Here is a 27,933-nt window from a genome sequence, read left to right as displayed (position 1 = left end):
GACTAGCGGAAGAAAATACAAAACTTTTAGACAAACAGGTTTATAAGATTTATTTTCCATTGCACATACATGGATTATATACAAGTTAGTAACATAAGTTACTTCTTAATTTTCTAAAAGATTGTTACAGCAAACACTTGCCATTTTAAAACATCAAGTCAGAAATCAATCTAAAAAGGTAAATATGACAATATTTTAAAAACAAAACAAATTGCACTTAGTTAGGGAGTCAAATACAGATTTGTCTATATGCTGTAACAAACTATATAGCAGGTAATATTACAGTTAGAAGTAGCTCTTGCAGTCCATTTGTACATTAATAATTCTTTTCAATTTTACTTAATTAAAAACTGGTGGATAATTCAAAGACTTTATCTTCTTCCTCGTATTCAAGATTCATCACATGAAATGCACTAGCAACTAAGACTTTATACAATTGCTATTCAAATATAAGAACACCACCACACCTGAAAATAAGGAAAAAAAAACTAAAACGTATTGATTTTACATGTATCATGAGATGAAAAGTATGGAAGGTGTTCAGCAATAAAGCCCTGTCCACTACTTACATAAAAGAAGATTTAAAAAAATAATCACTGCACACAATACAAAGGGTGGGGTCATACGGTAGTTTAAGTCTCCTGTAACAGTAATATTTCTCCTTACTGTTCACAGATGAGTGTTTCCATAGCAAACCTGTTCTCAAAGTGTCGAATCTTTCGGCAATTAACAGCTTCACGCTTCTGAATTCCTGTTTGTAAACAGACAAGAGAGTGATGGATATTAGAGGCGCAATAGTTTTATATCCACTATAATAAGATGTCACCAGAGATCAGAACTCTCTCTCCTCAACCCCTTCTCTCAGAGGGAAGACACAGACACACACATTCATCCTTAGAAAAGAATCGATATGCAGGCGATGATCCCTGCAGAGGCATGGTGAACCAAACTGCAGTACTGACTGAAGTTAAAAGCAACCTACCAAAACCCCTCTAGCGGTTTGTTTTAACCCAGATCAGTTCTCATTCTACCTCAGTGAGTCTATAGAAGTGCTGTGTGGACAGGAAAAAGGGAACAGCAAAGCAACAAGCTACCATAGGCAGAAAAGAGATGAATAACCTCTTTCCACAACAGTAGCTATTTAAACAACATCTAAGAATCAGAGAAAAACTGAGTTTAACCAAATATTAGTCCAACCAATGCTCACTGCCATGCTATGCCCATCATTTATTACCACAAGAAGATACTGAATTCATGCTGTTAAGACCTTTGCATTTCTAAACATTGTTCTGTATTGTTTTCTATATATTTATTTTCCTTGTTTTTCGAAGCAATCAGGTCCAACAATATGGCTAGAACAACTGAATTTCTTCGGTGGCCACTTGACACCACACATCATTTTTTAAAAAGTCTGAGTGAAAACTGAGTGAAAATTTTAAGGCAATATTTGATAGCTTGTCAAAACTCTCCCAAATAACTTTTTTTTTCGTAAGTTTTCCATGAACAAATACCAAGAACTAAAAGTATCCTATGAAGACAATTCTTTCATATTTCACTGATGCAAATAGAAGATGTGGACTGGTTAATAAGGGATGCTAGTGACAAGAAGAACCTGCCATTCTGTGCTTGGACTATAAGGCTGTTGGCTCTCGTATCAAAGCGTTTTTTGCTTTTAGGGGTGGACTAAAAAACAAGATTGAAGAAAAGCATCAACAAAAGCTTGAACCACAGAAAACATACCCATGCATACACATAATTTTTAGGAGTTCCTAGCCCACTGGGGCCTTGAGCACTTCTGCACAATAAATGCCTTATTTCCATACCTACATGGAAAATATCAGACATACTTAAGCCCACAGAGACAGTTACTGCAATAAGCAGTTCTCGCTTTAATAAGAGTCATTCCTTTCACTACAGTCAAGCCCATTTATTGAACTTGAGTGGCAATGAACTTTCCCCCACCACAAAGGACCGCGCGGAGGAACACTTACCTTTCATGGCTTCTTTGCGCTGTAGTTTATAGGTTTCCTTGCCGCGGCAGAGGCGGTAGATAAAGAATCCCAGCTGATCCACATTCTCAATGCGATCAGTAACAATCATCTGTTCGTGAATCAGATAGGACTGAGGCAAATACGTTCCAGCCTGTTGAATACAAGTATAGCAGCTCTGTCAAAAGGCATCCCTTCATAGTCTAAGTACACAAAGAAACACTTTGCATTGTGATTCTTCAGCGTGGTTGTAATGTATTTTCTTTGAAAACTTTCAGAATATGTATTACCTATGGAATTTTATTATAAACATGCAAACATGACGGCACTGCACTATACATAATGATTACATTCAAACCTTCCACCAATATATACATCCTCCTTTCTCCTGTTACAGTAACATCGCTCTTCAGCAGTGTTTTCTTCCAGGAGCACCCATTATCATGGATCAAACTCCACAGTTCTCCTACGAAGTTTTCACTTAATCAACCACAGGCTGACAGACTTCAGCGGGAACTTTTCCCAAGTAAGAGCTGTAGAAGCCTGTTCTGCATCAGCATGTTCTTGCTGATGAAACCCACCAGGTGCAGCATACTCCGGCTGCAGTCCACGGGATTTGGGAAGCCTTGAACGTTTTCACAGCGCGGATCACAGCTTAGAAACTAAATGCAAGAAGAGATTGTCTGGGCCTGCAAGCTATTATTGGGGGGACCCACAACTGTTTACACAGAAAAGTATTAGAAAGTCTCTGTGATAGATGAGGTGCTTTTAAGGCAATAAATTGAAAAAGGGAAAAGCCAAGACAACACGCAAAGGCTTCCCAAGCCTTTTCTACTCTCTTCAGTGTTATTTTGCCACAGCTGAAAGGACAGAAGAATCAGGCTTCATTATCCACAGCTGAAGATGCACAGACCTGTGCATCAACTGAATTCCTAATATTGCTACTGGTAAATAATAATCAACTTTTCTGAAATGTTACTTCATTTAAGAAATCCTTGTAGTGTGATTCTTATTATGTCAGTAGAAAAGGTGTTGCTTGCTTTCTAAATATAAAATGGTTGGTTATTATGGAGAGAAACCCAGGTTCTGTGGCAAAAGAGCACTATCCTTTTTATTGTCAATAAACAACTTGGAATTTCCATTACTAAACACGGCCATCCTTCCAGCCCAAGCAACACATTGAGAAGAAGCTGATTAAATGCTATTCTTTTCAGTAAAGAAAGAAAAGTCCATACAAAATTCACTTGAAATTACAAGAATTTTCTTCAGCATGTGCTACGAAGAAAGCCACAGGAAATTTTCTTCTTCAAATAAGAGCTGGGAAGATTTCACAATTTTCCCAAATTGTCTGACTTGTTATTATTTGATGAAAAGCTTGGTAAGCAAATCACTGCAAATCATCTTAATCCCTGCTCTCTAGAATTTCGGGAGAGAGCCCCAGGGGAGTTCCAGAGCATTGCAGCAGCTCAGACCACCTGCAGGGTGGGCAGCAGTGCTGGAGATGCTCTTGGGTCTGTGCCATCCAAACCACAGGACATCCCTGGACCCACTCAGCCCTCCCTTGGGGCTGTAGGAGGAGGAGCTCAGTCGCTGGGCTGCAGGCATCATTCTTGCCCAGCTACTACAGAAGCAACTACCTAAGGGTGGAATCCAGCATAGCCACAAATGTCATCATCTTTAAGATGTCTTCTGCATCACAGGTGGTGAGAATTGGCCAGTTGGCTTTACTATGGTCAATGAACAAGAATACCTGGGTTTCAGCCTTGCTCCCCAAGGAAAGGAGGCCTTTCACTCAAGCAGACTGTATCAATAAATAGAAATGTCATTCTTTAAGCTAAAATTACAACTTTTAAAAAAGCAAAACAGCCCAGAGCACGTCCATCTTCCAAAAATGCCCTTGGCATGTATTCAGAACTCATTTTAATGACACAACTACTTTAATTTCATAGCTTTTTTTTTCTTTGTGCAATCAATGTGAGTGCAGGACAGTGAAAAGAATTTTACTTACTTTGTACATCTGCAGAGTAGTTTCCCAGATTTCAGTTACAAAATGTTTAGCCTGATTTTCTGAGACATCAAGTGCCCACAGCTTTTTGTTAATACAATGAGAATTAAACAGATGTCTGATAAAATTAGGGCACTTACTGCTGGGGACAATGATCAAAACAGTTTGCTTTTGCACAGATTTTCAATTAAATGCATGATGCCTGGTTATCCTGTTACTAGTAAACCAAGCGTATTTGATTTAGTACCAATGACAAACTAGGAAAGTAACAGATTTTAACAGTGGAATTTGTGTGGACTAAAAAGGCCAAAAAAAAAAGGGGGGGGGGGAAAAACAGGAAAAAAAAAAAAAGAAGGTGACTGAGTTTTACAGACACAACTTCATCCTTATGCACAGGATAATGAATGTGTGGTTGAATAGCCAGTCTTGAAACAGGCATCAAAAAGCAGCACAGGACTTGCTTGTGAATTCGTTTTTCAAATGAAATTCATTTATATACCCAAACCACTCAGAAACAGCTAAAATGGTTCGTGGAGTCCGAATTCCAAAGCCATGTTTGAAAGATGCAAGCCCAAAGATGATACCGACAATTCCAAATTTATAAAAGCTCAGTTAAAAAAAAATTAAAACACCCTACAGGTATCTTAGAAAAAAGTTAGCTTATCAGCTCTCTTCCCCTCCCTGAGTATTCTGGCTATCGTATAAAGAAAACAAAAGGCTGAAAACCACTGTAAACACTATTTAAATATTCATTGAAAGCACACGTACGTATGTGGAAAAAAAGTTAAGATCATTCATAACAGCTTAGTAAGAGACCCCATTAGATTATCTACTTTGGCCTCTTCAATTTCACAGGCCATTACGTTTCACCCAGTTACTACTACTGAGAGAACAGCGAGTCCCTGTGGTGGCAACAAGCCAGCCAGCACCACAGGCCAGGCAGTGCTGTTCAATTATCAGACCCCACTGGGAAGCGATTAGGAGCTCCCACAACATCGCACTGAAACCTCATGTTCAGTCCCTCAGCGATTGTGGTGTCTCGGCCCATTCCAGGGTCCTCGTTTTTAAGGATGCAGAAATCTTGTTCTGAAGGTCTGGTGCTCACTTCCGCTTCCTGAGACGCAGACCCAGGAATTTGGCTATATGAAACATCTTTTTATTTCATTGGGCCTTACTAATCATATATACCCCAAATCCTGATCAGTCCTACAAATATCTCCCTGGAAGTACAAAGATCCACTGAACATGCTTTGACAGTGCCCACACTGAAGGATTTCCCAGTGCATCTAATGTAACTGTCTCAGCTGAATAGGCTTAATTCAGGACAAGCTTTATGGAAAACCTAGTCATAATGGGTTTTAAATTAATTTGTAGATTCCTCTCAAGGGGTACGCATACTCCCCATTTGCCCAATGCTGTCAACCAAATCTGTAGCATCAAAGAACAAAATCAGATTTGTTTGTCTTCCTCTGAAGGTTATAACCTAGGTTACAGCCTTTTCTCTCTCTTTGCAGAGATCTCCAGCGATCAGTTAACTTCCTAACTCATTCATCCCAAGTGAATGTCAGTCCTAGCCAAAAAAAAAAAAAAAAAAAAAAGGCAAAACATTTCCTTTTCCCATCTTAAGAACAAATCACTTATTATTTAAACATACCTTGATGTTGATGAGCAACTCCAAGAAATTCTTTGGCGGCATCACAACTGAAGTGTTCAGAGGAATCACATAGCACTTATCCAGGCTAAGGTCAAGATAGGCAGTGAGTCTCTGGTGAGGAAATATTTATTTTAATCAAAATAAGCAGAACATTAGAAAAATCACATAAAGATGTTGCTAAACTGCTATTGCCTCATGTTTTTCTTCAAGTTAATGTTTTGTTCTCTATCAAATCTGTCCAATAAAGTCCAATTTGAGGTCAATACAGAAATAAAAGGCATTTTTGATAACAGTTTAAATCCATTACTGGGATTTGTGCAAGGCAGCAGGCAATAAGTAGCTCAAATGCACTACAGTAACGGAATTACAAAGGTGCATCTGAACTGTGAGGGGATCACGTGCAGTATTCATTTATTCCTACTGCCTGTTTTTTGTAATAATAGAGCCTTGCTCAAACCTCCACAAAATCTTTTATTTTGCTATAGTGTGAAAAGGTGCTGGTAAGAACGAGCTATAGGAAAAAAAAGACCATGTTATAAAGAATGTAACAAATAAAAATCCCTTTATTTATCCCTTTATTTACTAAAATACTACTGAGGTGAAGTGTTAATTTTCATTCATAGCTGAATTATTATCTTTATAGCACCTTTATAGCACCTGAATATCTGTCATTATTTGATAATTAAAAGAGAGAGAGAGAGAGAAAAGCCCCAGGAATAAACCTGATGAATCCTATGGTTCTGTTCACTGAGCTGTGTTTTACTGCATCTGTTCTTGCTTAAGAAAACATTATCTCAAGCTGCTGAAAGCTCTAAGGCTGCGGACATATGTAAAATACTGAGCACCACGAGACCAGTAGTCAAACTAGAACCAGGACAGCAATTGTCAGTGCAACTAATCTCATTACACAGGAGTATGTGCTCTGCCCATGGCAAATGCTCCTTGCACTGACCTTTAGAGCAAAGCATTAAAGATGCATAGTTAATTTTAATCCATTAAATAAAAAAGTAAGTTTCTAATATTATATTGTTCCCATTCACTTCTTACATACTGCTTTTTTCTAGTTTTCCCCGTTTAGAGGTTTTGCTCTAACTGTTAACAGAAGCTCACTAAATATATTCAGGAATATTTTTAAATGACATAGCTTAAGCAAGCTCTGCTTTTCTCCAAGTCTGGTTATGAATATTTGATAGATAGCACTCTTTTTGCTTGGAAAACTTAAAACTCTTAAGTGCATAAAAAATAGGACACTTTCCTATTCTTCTTTTCCAGCCCTGCTTAAAAAAAGCAGTTCAGTGAAACCTTCAAATGTTCACAGAAATTTCGCTTCCTGAAAACCAGCTATAGAACATTTCATAGCTATCACTTTCCATCAAGCTGACACAGAAAAGGACTTCTAATTGTTTTACAGCTCTGTCATTACTACCAAGAGCTGTAAGCCCATCAGCTGTCTTACCAAAAATTTATTACCGAGATTTCCACTAAAGCTGTTTCTACAAAAAAGGAAGAAACAGCTCCAAGTGCTTCAACAGCCTGATTTGGTGCCTTTAAGAAACACAGTAGCCAGTGGTGCACAAGGAAAATTTAGATTCTGCTAGGCTTCTTATGATATCTGGAAAATGAGCTCTCTTCCTCTGGCAGGCAGCTGGTCGTTTCCTTCCCTCTCTCCTGCTGCTTTGGGGTTTTTGAGCTGTGCTAGGACAGCACCTCTATGGGTGCTTGACCATACCTAGTGACTTCAGCCACAATCAGCCCCTGCAAGTTGAGGTCAAAGGTATGAAAGCCCTCTCCAAACTTCCCTCGTCACCACAGCAGTTAGTCGAACTCTGGTTTGCTGGAGTTAGCACAGTGAGAAGTGTATTTTCTTTACTTTCTCATACTGGGGAAAGGAAATGGCTTGAAGATTTTTCCCGTTCTAAAAACAGAACTGTATTTGCAAGTGGTGCTTTACATACTACCTCATGACAGTTGTATAATGCTGTACTTTGTATGCTCGGTTAATAATTGCTTCCAGCCTGCTGATGATCAAAACGTTTCTGCTGCCTCCTCCACCCTCTGCTTTCCCCCACCAAAATAATTAGGGAGTACATTTATCAGGATGACTGAGGGGGAGCGTTTTTCATGTTTAAAATGCTTTCTGCTTGTTCAGAAACATTTCTTACCCGATGGAAGTCATGGACAATATCAGCAGGATCGCTATCAGCAAACTCAGGGACTGGCACACTGATAAACTCCACATCTTCCTCCTCCAGGATCTGGATATTTTGCTCAATTGTGTGGTAGCGAGCGCTCTGAGCCTCTGCCCCAGGCTCAGGTAAACTTAAGCCGTCTTCAATGTACTTTATTCCACAGAAATACACACCGCCCTGCTAAAAATAGTAAACAACCCAGCAACAACAACATCAGCAGCCTTGTTAGAAGTTTAATATTCTCAAAGCACTACAGAGAAGAAAAACTTGTCAGACTAGATGAAATATTTTTCCTTTAATTTGATTCACACACGTAGACCAAAGTAGGAGACAGTAGCTATCTACAACAGGACTGTGGGCAAAGCCTTCATTCTACTGAACCCAGTGGGAGTCCTTCCCTTCTTGACTTCAAGGCAAACAGGATCCCAAAAGCAGGTTCTTAACATCTAGTCTTCCGCTTTGTACCCAGGATCTGTGGCATTATTTTTAGAAAGAGTATGAAATTCTTAAGCCCATATGCATGCATGTTATTAATTTATGATTTAACTGCAGTCTGTAGCTCCAATTTAAAACACTGAAACTGGTCATCCAAATGAGCTTTAGAAAGCAAATCTAACTCTGAATTTGGTCCCGCTTTGAGAAGGGGGTTGGACCAGGCGACTTCCAGAGATTCCTTCAAACCTAAATTACTCTGTGATTCTATGAAGCTGTTTAGTTTTACAGGGCTTGAGAAGTTCTTGAAGTCAGTTGCTAAAATAAATTATTTTCGTTGTGAACAGTTTTTAATGGAAAAAAGGTAACCAAAAGAAATGAAGAGAACCAGTTCACGTCCTTCTGTCACAGTACACGCAGTAGGTCTCACCTAAGCAGAGTGTAAAATAAACTCCTAAGTCAGAGGAAGTCATGTAACAGATTTACAGGCCAGATAGTTTTTGAAACGTATACCTTATTGCTCAGCATATGCACATGCCAGCAATTTAGAATTTTACATAAAAAACACATCTTCAGTGCAACATTAGTTCAATTCCTGAATGTGTCCTTCAACCCAGATCTCGCTCATGACCAAGTACCACAGGTTTGAGTTGAATGATATTTGCAATTTCAGCTTGCTGGCACATGAAAGGTAAAGAGCATGCTAAGCACCAATGAAACAGGAGTGAGTAACACAGCCAGCCTTCAGCTGCTCTGAGCCTGCCAATCCACCGATGTACTGTGCTGTTTGTAGCACTCCTGCTCCCTTGTACATCAGGTTAACTTGATAGTCAAAGCAACTATAAAGTGCAATTTCAACTGGAATTTCTCACGTTCAATCATTTTGCTTTCTACATTAGCACCTAGCAAAATGGGGGGCAAAATCCTAACAATGTGGACAAGAACAATGAATTCCTACCTTACAATTGTGCTCACTCACCAGTGGGCTAGAGGGATTCAAATTCTGCTGATGCTCTCACCTTTCCTGCCCTTGCGAATTTTGCAACTCAGCACAGCTTCTGCAGGAGGGAGGGTGCGCTCACGCCACTTGGGCAACAGCCCAGCAAGCCCAGCGTGACCCAGTGACAATTCCCCCAGAAGAAAACAATATTTAACTCTCATCCCCCGTGTTCCAGGTAAACGCTCCGCTTCCCTGGCACCACTGCCTTCCCTGGGCTCCTTGTGCAGCGGTGCCAGTAGTTAAAATATGTTTTGTTAGAGGTCTCGTCTTGTCAGTGTGGATTAGACTTGACAGAGCATGCTTAACCACACTGACTGTGCTTCTCCAAAGTCCCCTGCGGGGCCTGTTTTTCGTATCCCCGTGGAGGCTAGGAAGGAGGAGAGTCACTGCACCACTCAGGCGAGCGGTCCCTTTCCTTTGCATGAGCAGTTCCGCATGTGTCTAGAACCGTGGGTCAAACAAGGAGGCTTTCAAGGAGTTAAGCCACCTTCAGAGTGTTTGGCAAGTGCTGAACATGAGAAATACTGGGTGAGAATCTGGGACACTGCTGGGGTTCTTATATTCAAGTCCTATATTTAGATATAATCCGTTCTCCGTGAGGTGTTCAAAACTGTTATTCCTTTTTATTTGCCAACTTTGGTCCTGCCCTCCTCTGCTGATAGAACAGGCCGTACACTTTGCTTGTAGAAAGGCTGAAGTTTCCAAAGATAAAAAAGAGAGCAAAAGGGCTATTTGGTTTAGTCAGACGCTCCTCTTGTAAACACAAGGAAAGCGGTGGAAAACACACAATGCTCTCGTAACAAAATGTACTTGGCTTACCTGGAATGCGAAGTATTTGTACAGATAGGCACCACCCAGGATCACACCAGCCAGCATGAAGGCCAGTCCAAAGCACATGCACCAGCACCAGGCCCTCCTCTGCCCAACAGGCACGACGACATCCTCCGGCTCCTGCAATAGATCAGAGAGAGGCCTTCAACACAGTGTTCCCAAGATGCCTACCACAGCAGATAGCTTGGGCCCAGCGAGCACAAACATTGCACCCATCAGAAAAGGCCATGAGCACGTTATCACAGTCGTTTGGGAATGGTTTTCGTTTGGTTTTGTGGTTTTGAAACATTTAAAGCAGAGCTATTTCAGCTGAGGTCTAGGGAAACTTGTACCGACAATCACTTTTTAACGCCATCGTCATGGACTAAATCAGCAGAGACAAGGAAAAATAAAAATAAAATCTCTCAAGACACTCAGTAACACTCTGTGAGCCATTTTAGGGATTGCAGACAGAAGTATCTGTTCTCAGGCAACCTCCATGCACCAACAGCGTGGCGAGGAAGCCAGTTCAAAAAGGTCAGATTTTTTTAGCATGGTATATGCAATTTAAGTGAACCTGCAGAACCAACAAAAGATCACAGGCAGTAAGAAGAGCAAAATATATCCTTTCTTACACTGGTACATCAAGAAATAGACCTTACCACCTCTCTGCTGGCAAAACAGGAAGAATGGGAATGACAAAATGATGGTTTAAGAAGTCCTGCTTAAGGAAGCTTTGTGCCTAAGACAGCGTTGGCCACCCATTACTTTGTGCTGTGCGTGTTGCACTGAAGGAACGGCAGGATGTTTCCCCTTTGGGCGACTCGTTTGCATAACCATGCAGCCCCCACAGGCATCCGAAGCAATAAGCTGCTGCTTGCAAAATCTTTCCTCTATCAGCGACATCACAATGCTCTTTCCTCCCTCGAGAGCTTGCATAACTCTCATCAAAAACAAAACAAAACAAAACCAAAAAGCCCCCCAAAACAACAACCAAGAAAAACAGCACGATACTGCCCTTATATGATTTGAGTCACCTTCTTCCAAGCCATGATAATCCTGGGAAAATATGAGAATTCAACTAAATACAAAGCAATTCATCATCCCTTCGCAGCCAAAGGAACAATAGGATAGCACGATGACCTGGGTGAAACCACTACAAGTAACCAACCACAAAAACCCCAACCAGGACAGAGGAAGAGCAGGAGGGGAGTGCTTGAAAAGGGACTAATAGCTGTGATAGTCAGTGAATGTTCTGGCTCATGTGGTATTGGTTTTCTTCAGTATTTGCTAATTAAGACGATTTCCCACTCAAAAAAGAAGTTGTAGGTATAACTCCCCCCCAGGCTGCCATGGTCCGGTTAGGAAGGAATTCCTCTCATCTGGCCACAGCCATCAAAGCAAGTCTGACACCAAAGAAAGGAGGCCCTCCCTGCACAAACAAGGTGGGGAGAAACAGGCACTTCCCCAGCATGACTCATCCCAACCATCTCCCAGTGGGATAAAAAAGCCTTTTGGAGGCACTTCTTTCTTTTCACTGATTATAGGGAGAGATTCCCGGTTAACGAACTAGGCACCTAATTCATATGCAGCTAAAATTAGGTGATGTGAAACCCACCTTTGCAGCGCGTTGCAATTACCTTTCCTACAGAAGTGGCGACGCAGCTCCTTTGCCAGGCAACAGTTGCCAAAACCCGATTCAGAAATATTTAGAGTCCAACTCCGAAGATATTCCCCAGATTACGCTTTCTGTTACCTTGCAAAGCGCTGCAGTAAATCAGATGGAGAAATCTCCATCTTTGGAGGTTTTCAAGACCCAAGCTGGCTGATCTTGCTTTGGCAACCACCCTGTTTCTAAAGGGCTGCTGGCCCAGAGGACCTCCAGAGGCCCCTTCCAAAAACCACGTGCCTGTGATTCATTACGAGGCGAAGCCAGAGTGGCTAGAAAACAGTTGCCACGGCCCGAAAAAAAACAGCATGAAAAGCCAAGTAACAACTTTAAGAAGTTTTTACTTTACTAATTAGTTAAGGAATTCGGTAGAAAGCATTACAGGATTAGTAGCTGCGTGGTTTTTAACCTGGCTGCTTGCGGAGACTGAGAATAGACCGTAATACCCACGGTAAGCTAATTAACTTTCAGGTCAGGTTGGGATTCACTGCGGATTCTTCTATACATCATCTCAATTATAAATCTAAACCAGGTAAAACAAGGATTTTTATTTTTACGTTGCCCCGTATCATTAGGTAACCATTTCCCTGGGTATTTCAACGCATAGAGGACACCCGACTGAAACTTTTTTCAATACCTGTCATTTAAACGGTTTTAAGTGAATACGAGAAAAACGAATAGCAAACTGTCTCTGGGACACAATGCCAAAATATTCCCTAGTGAAGAATATAAAGAGCACCTTTATTCTTTCTTTCTGATATTATTTCCTCACTTATTATTATTATTTTTCTACCTCCAAGGAGAATTATCCATTTGTGGAACAACAGCCTCTTCCCTTCTTCCATCATGTTGTAAGCTCAGAAAGATTTACAAAATACACATCTGGGAAATGGTGCAGAAGGGATACAGTGCATGAACACCTACTTAGAAATGCGGATTAATGTCAAATTAAGTTTGCATAGGCCACAAAAATAATCAGAAAAAGGAAAGCAACTTTTACACTTCTACCAAGCCAGAAGGAACCTGAAGGACAAGTTTATGAGAATTCCACCCTAAATAATTTTGCTTTGATATACAAGATGACAGATGTGTACAATAGGTGTAACAGAACTCTTTAATCCTCTACCAGAAGCTAAATTTTATCATTATTATTTTTTCAGGCATCCCTAATGGTAGGGCATTAACACACTTTGTGTTTGCAGTTGCCTATTGCATTGATTTGCCCACAGCCTGCCAAAAGCAGCAAGCCAAAATTAGAGCAAGATTTCAAGCCCGGTTTAACCTCTTGTTTAGACAGAGTACGAAAGTATTGCATCTCAGTACAGCGGAACCACAAGCATTAGGTAAGAGTGAAAGTACCTGCTGTTGTTGAAGAAGCACACAGAATGGATTTCCTCTTCTGAATTTGACAACTTGGTATACCACCAAGCAGTTTCAAACCATCTTATGTTAAAATAGTATAAATAACCAACTGAAGCTAAATTATACTCATATTAGTAGCTGTCCTGGCTAAGCTGGCTAAGCTTTTGTACTGTTGCCATGACAGCTTAGTTTGGGCTGAACTGACCCAAAAGAGTAACCCATCCGACACTACATAAATCTGACCCTCTGCACCGCGAGAGATCAAAGCGCGACGGATGCTCACCCACCTTCCAGGCGACTCAAAAAAAGGAAAGAAAACACATGAACTGGAGGCAGATCCCCAGCAGCAGGGACAGTGCAGAATTAGCACCTCTCCCCACGTAGCTGGGACTGCACCTTGTTCCCTGATAGCGCCGAAGCCGTAGCACAACAGGAGACTGCAGCCTCGCTGGCTGATTTTTCTCTAGGTCAGCTTTCCGCTGCCAGAGGTATCTGACGAAAGTGAGCATCGTGTACTTGAGGTGAAGATTGACCTCTACAAAATATGCCTCTGCACTTTTGCAGCAACAATTACTCATTGCTGTTCTGGTCCTCTTCTCTCCTGCCTCGTCGCTGCCTCGTGCACTTCCAGTTCCATGGTGAATCCTCAACCTGAAGAGGATGCCACAGAAGTAATCTTCTCTGATGCAAAATGCCTCTGGAGGAACTGGATGCAAGCCCAAAGCTGGCTTTTTCCCTTGACGAGCTGATTGTTCTAATTGGAAAACATTTGATTAGCCTATTTCCCATGGACAAGACATGAAACAGAAGCATCTTCTGCCACTTGTACACTAAATCCTACAAAGTTAAAATTAAATTAATCAGCTCAGAACTTCCCAATTGGAATAGCTCCGAGCCCTGCAGGAACATTTTCTTGTAGATATAAGAGATCATTTAATACTTCTCATTTTCTTTGAGATTTAAAGGCATTGGCAGGATTCTCTTCACTCTAACTCTTCTCACACCAAAGACTGCAGCTTTCAGTAAGGGTGCCTTCATCAAGTGACCACAGCAGCTAATAACGTGCAGCTGCGTCGTGTCCAGTTACTGGAACTATAAAACACTAGCTAGTGGATAAATGGTATCACAAACTCCTTGTCAAAGCACCTCTCGATTAAAGAGAAATCTTCACAAAAACACATAGTTACAACCATTAGCATCAACCGTTCTAGCGTGGATTAAAAGAAAAAAAAAGAGTTAATAACCCTTAAACTTGCAAACATTAGTAATTATTAAGGGGCTACTGGACATACATTCTCTTCCTCTTTTCAGTTCAACTTTAATGCTACTTTTTTTCTTTAAAAAAAATAATGCTTTTCAGAAGGACCAAATTCGTGTTTGGGGTAGCATCGCAAATTTCTGCAAAGAAACTCCAATACTGAGACAGAAAATGTGTATAGTTAAACTTGGTAATTACTTGGATTTTTCCCTTGTGGCTTTTTGTACATAGTCAAATATAATTGCTTTAAAATGATAAAAGTTGAGTGGTCTAAAAATTTACAAGGCTTATGTCTAGTTCGTATTAAAACGGGTAAGAAGATTATCAGACATTGTTCCTTTGCGTAAATTAAGGGTACGTCAATTTTATGATTTAAAAACTTCATATTAATCAACTCAATATGTATCTACGTAAACCAGAAAAGAAGGATGTGCTTGCATACACTGTGGGGAGTCCAGAATATTGCATGACCATTGTGCACCTATGCAAAAAGATAATGGTCATAGATTAAAAATAGGTATGGTAGGGAGAAAGAAAAAAAAGAAAACACCAATTTTGGGGGAAAAACCTTTCAGGTCCACCCTGGGCTCTGATCCACAGAGAAACCAGATGCAGATTATTGCTGAGTATTACAAAATATTACTAAAAATGGCTGTAGCATGATACACAGTCCGTAATTATGCATCTGAGAATAACATCTAATCCATACAAACACAAACACACACACATATATATATATAAACTTTAAATTTGTGTGGGTAGAACTGGCTGGAAACTCTTCAGAGATGTTTTCTTCAGAGGTCCTCTGTGTGCCAGTTAGCCAGATGGGCAGAAGGCAGTGGGGCAGACAGAGCAAATATTGACCAAGTGCAGCTTTTAATAGTGGAATGGGGAGAAGAGAAACTAATGATAACTCCCTAAAAGTGTCTGTTAATGAAGGAAGCTAAAAAATCTTGGAATAAAATACTGACCCAACGGCTACAGAGAATTGATTCTGTTGATCGAGCTTGCCTGCTCTTACTTGCAGCTCTGATGCCTGTAGAAAACCCTCCCAAAAGACAGTCAATACAAAGTGAACTTAATTTAGAAAGAACTCTGCATTCCTCCCATGGTATTCCTGCCTGAAGACTGCTCCAAGCCTGGTATTCTATTTATTACTTGTTGCAGATGGGAAATTAAGGCAGGCTTTTGCAAGACTCCTCACTTAGCTGGCAGACGCTGCCGAACTGGAAGGCCATCAATACTCATCTGCCTCTCAAGCGGCAACTTTATGCTTCCTAATAAAATTAGATCGAAATTTTTAGTACAATGATCTTTTAACTTGCTATTGGAACAACAGGCTCCATATACAATAGACGCTTCAGAGATCTCTCGCTGACCACAAGGAGTGACGTATTCTTTCGACTCGGATGACGAAGCCCGAAAACAAGCTATAGTTGTTTACGTGTAGTTAGCATCTGAGCACTGCAACCCTTCTGTGGCAGTGCTGCCGGTTCCTCCTCTGGCAAGATGGACGAGGACTTGTCCATCTGGCCAAAGGTTCTCTGCCTAAAGAGCTGCAGGAAAACCAGACCGCAATTCCGCTGTTGCTCGCTGCCGCCACGTAGCTTGGATAACCAAGTAGATTAATCAAGAAGAATTATCTATCAGGCAGCTAGTGCTATTAACCTTTTCCTGTAGTCCCAATATCTGTGCATTTTCTATAAAAAAATACTGTACAAATTTTGTGCATTAGGAAATCCATCAGAGTCAAGAAAATACATTCCAAGAGCTTTCAAAAGTTCAAAGTCAAAGTTACTTTTTCTGTTAGTCAGACGCTACCTTTCACCAAATGATGGGAGTGTTTCCTTATAAAATGAGATTTCTGTCAAGTGAATCATCATTTCCTGGTTCAAACATCACAACCATCGTGGAATAAACACTAATATAAGCAGCCAGCTCAAGATCACCTTAAAAAGCTAAGGAAGAATTAGGATTTCATTACTAATGGATAGGAAACATGTTGCATGTACCTGGTAAGACAGAGGTGAAGGTGGAACAGAAACAACACGGTAAATAGGCAAGTGAAGGGAAATAAAACTAGAAAGATGGTAGAACACGTAGGTCGATGTCTCTGCAGGAAGTCAAGAAAAATTACAACTACAAAGTGAATGCAAAGGACGTGAATCAGCAGTTCACCCGCAGCTACGTGATAGAGGGACAATTAAAAAAGCGTGTGTTGGAAGAGTGATCCTGCAACTCTTAACTGATGTGAGTAATCCTCATTTACCTAAGTGCTGCCTTCAACTTCTGCGATTAAGAGATTACAGAACTTGATAGCAGCCAACAATTAAAGAAAACGGGTAAGAAGATGCAGAGAAAGAAACCTGTAACTAGTCTTCTGCTTTGATTAAATTCATGAGCAGCGCTGTTAAGTGTGGTTATTGTTAGCTTTGGTCTTACGTTGACTAGAAAGTGAGGGAAAAAAAAAAAAGCAATGCCCAAACCACTTTTTTTTTTTTTTTAATTGCTTGTGTGACGAGGCAAAGACTTTCTCCAGGTGATTCTTGTGTACAACATTTGGCTATAACCTCAACCCAGGCTGTCTACAGCAATTGCACATGCATTGTATTTCACTCTGTTCTCTTCAAACTATGTTTCCCGAATTGTTCCTTTTGTTTCCCTTCACTTCCAAGGTCCCCCGATTCCCTTCTCTCACCACCAGAACTGGTACTTTCAAGACTTCCTGTAACTTCTTATCCCAGGTCCGTGCCCCTGTATTTTTCCCCCTCCCAAAGTAGTGTTTGCTAGTGTGCCACACTGGGCACACCTTATTTCCACTCACTCCTTTCACTACTGCTCTACAAGACAAACCATTCACAGTGTCAGCACGCTGCCTGCTTGGGAAGACAGGCTAAGCTGCTTCCTTCACTTTGGGGCTTTATGATTCTTCTGTCCTCTTCCCCCAACCCCTTGCTCCCCAACTGAAACCTCACAAAAGCATTCCAGTTCCCGATATCTGCATCACTCAGCATGTTCATTGCCTTTCAATGCCTGCATGCTGGATTCACAGTTCTGAATTACTGTGCCACTGACAGCCAGGGAGCTGCAATCGCCAGAATAGAGAACTTTTTCCAAGCTTGGCTAGTAAAGAGGTGCTAGAAGCCAGGTATTTTTGGTGATATACACGGTAATGAGTTTACCTGTACATTCTCATAAACGAGAAGGAAGAACATTTGCTCTGCATTCCATATCTATTTTTCCTTGAGTATTTTAAGAGCAGAGAAGTGTTCTGGTATAAGCTCGCAAGGCAGACCGAAACACACACAAGTAAACTTGCAGAGCTATCTGGCAAGAGGTGCCTGAGGGCTGTTTATGTTGTTGAAACCCCAAACCTAAGAGGTTATCCTGCGCATTCTTCGGAATACCTTTTGCTTTCAGAAAAGAAAATCGCAACATCCTGTAAGGATACAGCATGCCAAACATGGCATTTCTATAAACCGTCCAATTCTGAAAAATGTTGTTTCTGCACGTTGCCAGAAGGAACTTCTTTCCCCACCCACATTCCTTGACTTAATTGACTTGCGTTTTACCAAACTTATAAAAACTACACTAAACAAATCTATAATTTTAAGTGAAATATTTGTCTCAACTTTATCCTGAATTAGCATCACTGTTCAAAAACAGGAACCCAGAAGGCTCCTATTCCATTTAAAATAGATCAATACTAAATTATCTTTTTGACCTTGGCTGTTCCAGTTCCTGTCTCTTCCTTATCCTGCTCAATTCTTATCTCTGAACATTTCTCTGCTTTTTCTCCTCTGACTGAATCTCAGACGTTAGTATGGCAGAACGCGATGTGGATTTAACCTAGATTTCTCTCAAGACTATTTTCCCAAACGGTGATGGCTCTTTCACCCAAGAGATCTCATTAGCATGCACATATGCACCACTGAGCCTCGCAATTTAATAACTCTATTCCCAGTTCAGCCACAGATGGTATGTCAGCTCAAGCAAGTTACAGCATCGCGCCTCGGTTTCTCTCAGAAGCAGACTGTAGAGTTACAGAACGGCTCGGGTTGGAAGAGGCCACAGGAGGTCTCCAGTCCAACCCCTTGCTCAAGAGATGCTCAAGTTGACCAGGTTGCTTAGGACCCTTGTCCGATCAGGTTGTGAAAACCTGCAGGGGTTGACCCAGCCCTGACGCCCCCTTCCACGGGGATCCTCTTCAGTGTTGAGTTCTGAGTGAAAAATATTTTGCTCTCACCCTGCTGAAGCTCTCCTCTTTCAATGTTTGACCACTGCTTCGTTCCCCTGCTCTGAAAGGCACCCCGTTTTGGTCCAAGCCTGCTGGGGTCACTCTGAATGGCAGCCCGACCTCCAACAAACATACTTTGCTACTATATACATTCCTGAAGTACGACGTTTAATATCTGTACAGCAAGCTGAGCTCTTCGAGTGGATAGTGCACTACCAGCGAACACAGACTAGCATTTAGTTACGGCACTTCAAGAGTAGCAACAGAGAAGAGCTGACCTCGAAGGCTCACGGTTAATCACACGCTTTCTGGAAGAAACTATTGTAACAGTCTAATGGGTTTTGCTGCAATTAAACTATCCGAGGCTTGAAGTGGAGGCCTTACACCCCAGCACTAGGTACCTGGCCGTGTCCTGACTGGCAGGCAGCAGAGTGCAAGAGTAGATGTGGTGGAGCTCTGCTGCCTAGCAAGGTAAAGCCACCACACCTCACCAGACATAGAGGGAGAACTTCTTGCAGTCACTAACCTTGGAGAAGGCAACCCGCTGCCAGACGTGGCAGCCTCAAAGCCACACTCCACATCCTGCTCTGTAAAGGGGACTGTGCTTTAACACGTGCAGCTGCACGGTTTTCCAGGTAGACCATACCTTTTACCGTAAATTCATTAGGAGACCTTGATGATTAAGCAGCCGGGTGACTAAATCTGTGCACAGGGCACAGAGGGAGCAACCCACCCCAGAAATCACTGCTCCCTCCACTTATGAGCTCCTCGATGCATGTTTTTTCCAGTTATTCCGCTGTCTCCCTCTACCCTCAGAACAGAGGAAAGTGTGAGTTTGCTGAACCACAAATTACCTACGAATTTATATTCAAGGAGCTCTAGTCCTCAAACACTTCGGTTTTATTTTTATGTATATATAAATATTACATGCTTTATATACATTATAATATATAATTTATTAAAAAAAATATGTAATTCGTATTCACAGACACTATTTGAAAGGGCAACCATCAGCTTAGTTTTTCCAAGACCCCTACAAAAACTGTTGAGCAAATACTACTTCGCCTGTTTGCTCACGGTAAGATCCATAAGGATGCTGTCGCACAAAGGAGCCTTGCTTGGGGATGCAGCACGGATGGCTCAGATAAGAGCTGGAGGCTCTGCGTCACTGTGGTCCGAACCCTGGGCCACACGATGTCTGCTGCAAAACCGTTTCTGATTTTATTGAGAGCTCAATGTTATTAATTCTCTCCTTCCTTTAGTTTACCACATCTAGAAAATTAGGACAGATATCTGAGTTTTATAAATTAGCATGCTTTTCATCTGTAGATTCAAAGTAATTTCCACCGAGGATGAAAAGCAGGACATAAATAGTACGAAAATGAATGTTGTATTATTCATATAGACCAGGACACTAAAAGCGGATAATGCTAACCTTTGTCAGTCACTGCATAAATGGGAGGGGAAAAAAAAAAAAAGAACCTATGCAACAGCAAACAGAACACACCACTACTTATCCCAGCAGTAGTTCATAGGTTTGAAATAAGTCATGTCTTTAGAAGCACAGAATAAAGGACATTTTAAACGACTAAGACTTAAAAAAAAAATGCGAGATTTGCTTTCAAAGAGATTCCCTGAGAGTCAGACAGGACTATTTTCTTGCATATAAGTTATTAGGAGTCTGTAGCTAGTGGCTACCGAGTATAAAATGTGTAAAATGCTGACAAACACCCACTGCAGAAGAATTAAATGAAAACATTACTGGAGTTAAGTATGTTTATCATTCTTACAACACCCCAAATATACAAATGACCACTGGCAAACATCAAGATTTAAAAAATTTCTGGTAGAATTAAAAAAAAAAGAGGAAAACACCAGGCAAAAAGAAACATGATTTATTTGAGTCTATAAAAAAAAAAAAAGTGTTAGCCTAAATTTGCAGCCGTAAACTTTTAATTAAAATACTTAACAGGAAAAATATATACACACGTTTTGAAATTAAACTTTTATTGAGATAGACGTTCATATGCTGGAGTAAACATTCGTTTGAATAGAAGGAGTCTAAAGCATTTGGACATTTCCCTTGAAAATATTTGATGATCCCAAGAAAGTTTTCATTGGAATGTTTGCTTTTACAGTAAAGTGCAGTTTGCCATCTTGATCCAAATCTTCAGGAACAAACAGAGTTTCTAAACCTGAGCATTTCCCACTAAATCAGAACTTTTGGTTTCAATTACCTGTTTATGTGGCATTTTATACAGCTCTGCCATGTTAATGTTCAAGCTGCTTTCACGAATCTTATCAGAGAGAAGATGACTACGTCACAGCAAGACATGAGTAAACATAAGAAAAGAACTTATGGCATCAGCTACAACAATTACAGTTGCAGGGTAGTTTTTCTAGACGTTCTGCTATACAAAGCTTCACCTCATTACAGACTTGGTCACACGACAATGTTATACACAAAAGAAGTTCTCCAAATAAATTTTTAAGGCAAGGCACTTCAACCGAGTATGTATGTATGAGTTTGTTAATCTGAAGGCAGAAACTACACAGAACTGTGTAAAATGTTCTTGTTGGCTTCATATGTATGGATGCCAGTTCTCGTTCACACAATCAAAACCATAAATGACACAAACTCACCATACAGTTATCACAAAGATCTGGCAGAAAGCATCCCGTTTCAAATATTAAATACTGTTCTTCTGGGAATCGGCTGCGTTTCCAAACTAAGGTTTTGTATTTGTGTTTCATGTCCGGAAGTGACGAGAGAAAAGGAAGTGAGATACAAACCACTGGCAGAACTCCTCCATCCCAGAGGTTCATCTCCACAACTCGAGGATGGGACGAAAACAGGCTCTCCAACAACACTTTTTGACTTCCTAACCTCTAACCCCAAATCCCTAACTGAGCTTTGAAACTGGGCAAGATTTTCAGAGGCACTTGAGGAAAAGAACAAATTTTAAACATCTTGCGGTTGGTTTGTTTGTTTGAGTATTGTTCTCTCAGTTGCTGGCAAGGTCTACAAAACAGCATTAGGAGTTGACCATCTCAAGACCACAGGGATGTTATCCCAGGAAGCTGCACCGCTTCACAGACCCCCCACGTAAGAGGATGCATGAGACACCAACAGCCACAAGGCTTCTTTTCTTAGGAAGAGTTCCTTATGAACAATCCCTGCCACAAGTTTTGTTTACGCAAACTCAATTTCCTTGAATTTATGCCTGCAGTTACCCGTGAAACCAAATCTGGATCAGAATCCTGGGTACCCTCGTGCCTGACGCTGGAGGGTTTGCTTCTGAGGTCTGACGCTTTCTCATTGAAACCCTATCAAAGTCAGGGAGAAGGGGGGAAAGAATTCAGTTTGCCAGATATTTTTTCTTCTTGGCCTCTTTAAAATAATCATCTCTTAATTCATACTGCTCTGAGAGACAGCAGAAGCTCTTGGTTTAATGACCTAGTTGCATCAGGGAAAATACAGGAAAATAAAAAGCCTTACCGGGAATTTGGCTGGAGGAAGGCTATGAGAGGAGTAAGAAAGCCCCTCCAACAAAACAGAAACAAACACCACCAAACGTCCATCTACAAAAATGTCACAAATTGGGAAAAAACATTTTCCTAACAGCAAAACAATAAGCAAACAACTGTGAGTGTATATACTAATACGTACCATATATCTTATATAGGATGTGTACTTCTATATATAAGCACAAAGGCGTTAGCTTTGTAGTTGCAATATTGCATTTCAGAATCATATAAAACCACTTATGCAAAATCTAAGGGCTTTTCTACGTGGAAAAATAGTGCTCATTAGTTGCTCAACATTATTTCCCAGGTGGGCCCTCTTATTCTGCGTTAAAAGTTCCCATTTTAGTGCACTTTAGAAAAGATTAAGCTAAACTGGAAAAGAAAAAAAAAAAAGATTGAGTGAGGAGAAATAATGTTCTCATAAGGAATAAATGCAGAAAAGCTGCTGCTTTTGAAGTTCTTAACATTTACACCTTCACACTAAAATCCCTCTGCAGATACAGCTACCCAAAGGTCAGCTGTGATGTGTACGTGGGAATCCACAGCTTCTGAGCATGAAGCTGTATTTAGTAAAGATGCTCTGAGCTGAGCACCCAGGAAAAAAATCAGGTTGTCACCTACCTCCAGTGCAAGGGAGCAACTGCCCGTGGGCTGCTGAGGGCCCAGAGAGCTTTGGGGAGGACCCGAGCTATTGAACATGCTCTGAAAAGATGTCTGAAGACTTCAACTGTGCTCAAAACAAACCATCTCTGGCTCTTTATCTTAAGGAAAACATTAAAATGACATGCATTGTCTGTTTGTTGGGAAACCGGGTCATAAAATAACCTATCATATTGACAAGGAGCGAAGTGGAAAATTAAACATGGCCTGGGAACCTTGGCTAAGAGCATTCTGAATGTTGGCCAAGAGTTATGGCATGGAAGTATCATTCCAAAATTAGCAGCGGAGTTGTAACTGGTGCCTACAGTAAGCGTGGAGCCCCTTTCACAACGCACAATACCGATGGATGATCATGCAGAGAAAGGATTAGCACTCCTGATTTTTAAACTCCTTTTAAGAACATTCCAACACGTGAGACCATTGCCTTCTGCAAAAGGTTTTTTTAAGCTGTTCCCCAGTTACATCCCCTACTCTGCTTGCATCTTCCTCTCCTGACTTCCCCAATTACATTTCCTATCAGTGTGTGTATCAGAAGTTATCGGGCAGATTTTGGAAAGGTCAGAGCATTTCTGTGCCACATCATCAATACAGTTTGGCTGCAAACCCCTGTTAACAAGCCCTAGGAAGATTATCCGCTTCAGAGTAATCCTGCAATGGCAGAGTTTCAGTCTTCATGGTACTGCACTGGGAAAAGCATCAGGACAAGACTCAAAAAATTAGCCTAAAAGCTTATTCCATGAATCCTTCTTTTCCAGACATTTCAAACTATTTGTCCTTATTCATGAGTATCAGCTGGTTTACTAAGACCTCTTGCTCAAATCTGGAAGTTCTTAATAACAAAATTCCGAATGTGCAGTTCTGCTGATCCTCTCCCATTCTTAAGTTTTTTTTCCATTTACTGCAGACCAGAAAGCCTCCCAGAACCTTTTTTCGTAACAGAATCTTCATAAAATGTTAATTCGGGCATTTTTCACGTTCACTCTTGTGATCCAGACCTATTCATCATCCTACAGAAACTGGGTGTCTACAAAGATACCGGAGAGGGGAAACCAAATGTCCCACATGGCATTTTGGAGATGTGACCTTTTTTCAGTCTACCAGCATTCACTCTTCCATATACATTCTCGTATCACCTTCAAACCTCACTTGAAGCTACGCATCTTCCAGCAATGAAGTAAGCAATACGAATAACACATTCATCAGATGTGCTTTATTTTTCCCTTTCCTCTGAAGAACTGCATAGACAGTAGAAGTGCCTTGTAGAGGGGAGAAAAGAAAAAATAGTTTCTAGTCTATTTATATTAGAGAAGGCAAAGTTCAAAGAGCCTATCTTGCACTTACACTGAAGTTCTCAAGCTTTGCAGTGGCCCTCAATTCTTTTTTTGTCCAAGATCTGAGGATAAATTTCCAAAATCGAAGACCCAAATACCTCTACAGCTGTGTAACAATTTGTTTCAATACTTTTAAACCCTCATGGATTGCACAGCCTTTTCTACTAAAACTACAGATACTGTACTCAAACCTGCTTTTATTCATGTCCTAAACCACACAAACACAAAAAAGCTTGTTCAAGAGGATTTTTGCATACTGGTAGGTACAGTCTGCAGTTCTGCTTAAAAAAAAAAAAAAAAAAAAAAGAGATGGAAATATGTCAAGGAGAATGTCAAAGGCTCGATGTCCCTCCAGAGCATTGATTTGCTTTTGGAATTTTCATCTGCAGAAAGCATCCGTTCCTCGCATGCTATTTTAGGGCTGCTTTAAGCCTTGAACAGGCATGTTCATCCCCTGATAACAGTGCAAGACTCCAAAGAACTTACAAGCAGCTACTGTGAAACCGGACCGCCTTTTGACCTGGTTAATAAATGTTTGCAATTGTCATTGCTAGGCAAGGAAAGCAGTAATGATACCTGCGCAAAGTTAAGGGAGATCCCATATCTCTTCCTCAGCTGAAACAATTTACAGCTCTGCGTTAAGGAAATCATAGTCAAATAACATGCTTCCGTCAGTATCTGGACAGGGTCAGGAGCATTTGCTCCCCAGCGTACAATTAGCCAGCTGTATTTTGTTTGTTTAGCAGTTGGAACAACAAACCCAAATTGGTAGGCGATCTGGAAACAAAATCATCCAGGGCAGAGCTGAATTCCAAGGTAATACGAAAAACCCTTCATTTTCAGAAACTTGTCATCTTTGCCTTGCTTACATACCGCTCAGTATCAAACTGGCTGCCAAACCCAGAGTCTGGAAGGGACTCCACAGCTCAAGCTGGACTTGGGAAACCAATTACCTTCTACAGGATGGCTCTCCTGCTAGCAGCCAGTAGGCACCCAGATCACCTAACAGATTTCCCATAATTGCAGGGAATTTGAATAATCACATTGTCTCTTTAGTTGTGGCACACGGCTGCTTACTCTTCTAAGGACTTAAATGTTTCGGTCCGAGTTGTATAAATGCAGTACGTTTAGTAGAAGTGTGGGATTTAACCACTTTTTGTACCCAGGAAGATGTCACCATACAAGACATCTTGCGACCTCCCTTTGGCTTTGAAATGACACGGATTCTGCAGGCAAAGAAACCGGCCCTATAAAATCATGGCAAAACCTACACAGGGGCATACCATCATGCTAAAACATAAACAGACACACAAAAAACCTACAGAGTCTTCCCAGGCAGAATTTCATCACAAAGATTTAGGGAATTAACAAACACTCCCTCTTTTTGCAGATCCAATCTAGTATCTGGGAGGCCCGATGCACGAAAAGATTATGAAAACAAATGAAAACAGCGGGGCACGCTGTTTACGTGCAGCTGGCCATTTTTCAAGTTTTCACTCTCTTTTCAAAGAGCTTAGAGCACATCGCGTTACTGCTCATTAAAAACTGCCTTTGATTAGGGGAGCAGCGAGAACTGCAAGCAGAGACCTTTGCATTCCCTGCAGTTTTTGCACTTCAAAAACTTGTGCAGCGCTCGCAGCCTCGCTCTTTGTTGCCGCTTGCCGATGCCGGGGGAAAGGCGATGGCGTTTCCAGAGTTTGGGGGCTGGTTTTTGGGGCAGGGGGAGGCAGCTCTTTGTTCCTGTGCTGAAACCAACCCCAGGCTGACCCTCTCGAGCAGGTCGCCAGCAGGATTTGGCCCTGCCACCAAAGGGGGAATAAGCGTTGTCTGAAGACGGGGAGCACCGTCCCTCCCCCCCAGAGAGGCAGTTTGGGGGGCCCCAAGCCCACAGAAGGGCTCCCCAGCCCGTTTTGGGGACACGGCTCAGCCGGGATAGGGGGGGCTCGGGGACAAGGGAGCTCACACACGGCCGGACGGGACACCACAAAAAGGAGACGAAAAGCGTTTTAAAAGTCAGCTTGGCCGCGAGCCAAGCGCTGACGGGCTTAGAAAGAAATAAAGAAGAAAAGAAAAAAAAAAAAAAACCACCACCACCAACCACCCCAAAGTAGGGAGAAGCGGGGCTTTAAAGCTCGCTCTCCTGTCAGCCATTTTAGAAGCATGAGCTTGGGGGGGCGCGGAGCACACCGCCGTGCAGCTCTCTCCCTCCCGGCCCGTCCGCGTTTTATGGCTGCAGGGGGGAAGGCTGAAAAAGACTAAAATCGTTCCCAAATGTCGTGGTGGCGGTGGTGTCCCCCTCAGGGCAGCACCTCGCCCGTGAAGTGACCGAGCTGCCCGCAGCGCTCCGGGGGGGCACGGCGCTGTCCGGAGGCTGCGGTGGGGGTCCCGCGGAGCCGAGCCCCCGACTTTGCCCGTGCCCCGCCGGGCTCACCTTGGCAGGATCCGGCGGCAGGATCAGCACCTGGCTGTTCTCCTCCTCCTTCTTGGCCGCCTCCTTCTGCGCCAACGCAGAGTTGAACGACACCTTCACCATGGCGGCGGGGGAGATGAGGGAGGACGAGCGCGGGGGCCGGCGGAGAAGCGAGGGAGGGCTGCCTCCTGCCTTGGCGCCCCCCGACCCTCGCTGCCGCCTCGGCGAGACTGCTGCCCCCTTCCCGAGTCCCCTTGTCAGGCGGCACCGCAGCAGGAGGAGGAGGAGGAGGAGGGAGGCGGGACGAGGAGGGGCCGGAGCCTGCTAGGAAGGGTGGGGAGAGGGCGGCGGGGCCTCACTCTCAGCCCGGCCGGCGCTGTGTGGGGCAGGATCGGTGCCCTCAGTCGCGGCGTCCTGGTCTACCCAAGCCCCCGGCCGCTGCTCGAGCTGGCGGGCCCTCCTGCCTCGCCCCTTCCCCGGGGGTGACACCACTGGTTGGGCTCTGCTGGCAGCGCCTGGGTTTCTAGGGTTGTCTCTTGAATTGCATCTTTATTTTTAAAGGGGTAGCGATAGGGCAGAGGAGCTCAAAACCACCCTTGTTGCATCCCTCAGGAGTGGCGAGCGCGCCATGCCTGCCTGGAAAAGCACAGGGAAAAAGCACAAGAGTGAACGTCTCAGTGCCACTCGGATGCAGGGGGTGTAAGATGTCAAGTGAAAATCACACACAGCCCCACGCAGGGTGGTGTTCAGGAGAACTGTGCAAGGCACGCAGTCATGTTGTGAATATTGCTGTCATCCGAGACGGATTTTATTTTAGTGACTCACCTGGGTAGAGCTTGATTCCTGGCAAGAGCTCGGCAGAGTAATGTTTCTGTCACTCTCAGTAAGATACCTGGCAAGCGAAATGCAACCCTTGTGCACAGCGGGCACTTCGCTGCTGACTTCAGCAGAATCTGGCCTTTCTAGGACATGAGGTGGCACCGTGACTGAATTGTCCTTATGCTGTATGCCTGGTCATCTGCGTCCTTTCAAATTTTTCACTTAAAATGGCTGATGGAAAATCTAGCTTAACCTGGCTCATTCTATCACCCTAAAGTATTTTCACCCAAAGGTCTATGGATAATTTAAGGAACATGTTTGCACTCAGGACTGCAAATTGCCTCAGGTTTTCCAAGAATTCAATCTAACTACGTTAAAATTCAACAGAGATTGACCGAATCCTTTGCAGATATTTCACAGAAGTGTAAAAAGTCATGGTTGCACAAAACGGACACAATACAAAGCTTTCCCCAGGCTCTTTCCAAAAATATTTGATGTGATCCCGGGGTTTTACTCAGCTTTAGCAGTAACTTCCTTAAAAAGTGTTTGAGCATTCTACATGGAAATCACAAAGTATTGTA

At 42.2% G+C, this 27,933-nt stretch overlaps 1 protein-coding gene across 1 annotated transcript; it reads right to left on the bottom strand.

The window, feature by feature from the left end:
• Positions 1-24: 24 nt before the first annotated feature.
• Positions 25-27,072, bottom strand: ITM2B (integral membrane protein 2B). Its single transcript, XM_040542165.1, has 6 exons — positions 26,555-27,072; positions 10,088-10,219; positions 7,810-8,016; positions 5,648-5,758; positions 1,992-2,142; positions 25-751 (listed from the first exon to the last, which is right to left on the bottom strand). The coding sequence occupies exons 1-6, from the start codon at positions 26,654-26,656 to the stop codon at positions 663-665; spliced, it is 792 nt and encodes a 263-aa protein (XP_040398099.1). The 5' UTR covers positions 26,657-27,072; the 3' UTR covers positions 25-662.
• Between the last annotated feature and the right edge of the window lie 861 nt (positions 27,073-27,933).

The sequence above is a fragment of the Cygnus olor genome, chromosome 1 (assembly GCF_009769625.2).
Source record: "Cygnus olor isolate bCygOlo1 chromosome 1, bCygOlo1.pri.v2, whole genome shotgun sequence".
NCBI lineage: Eukaryota > Metazoa > Chordata > Aves > Anseriformes > Anatidae > Cygnus > Cygnus olor.
The sequence above is the reverse complement of the archived record's forward strand: the minus strand, read 5'-3'. Positions and strand labels throughout refer to the sequence as shown.

Bases quoted from the DNA above. Each gene is read 5' to 3' on its own strand.
- ITM2B (XM_040542165.1), bottom strand. From the start codon at position 26,656: ATGGTGAAGGTGTCGTTCAACTCTGCGTTGGCGCAGAAGGAGGCGGCC. The intron at 8,017-10,087 runs GTAAGCCAAGTA...TACTATTTTTAG, and splicing joins ACAAATACTTCGCATTCCAG to CAGGGCGGTGTGTATTTCTG. The intron at 5,759-7,809 runs GTAAGAAATGTT...TTTCCTCACCAG, and splicing joins TTGTCCATGACTTCCATCGG to AGACTCACTGCCTATCTTGA.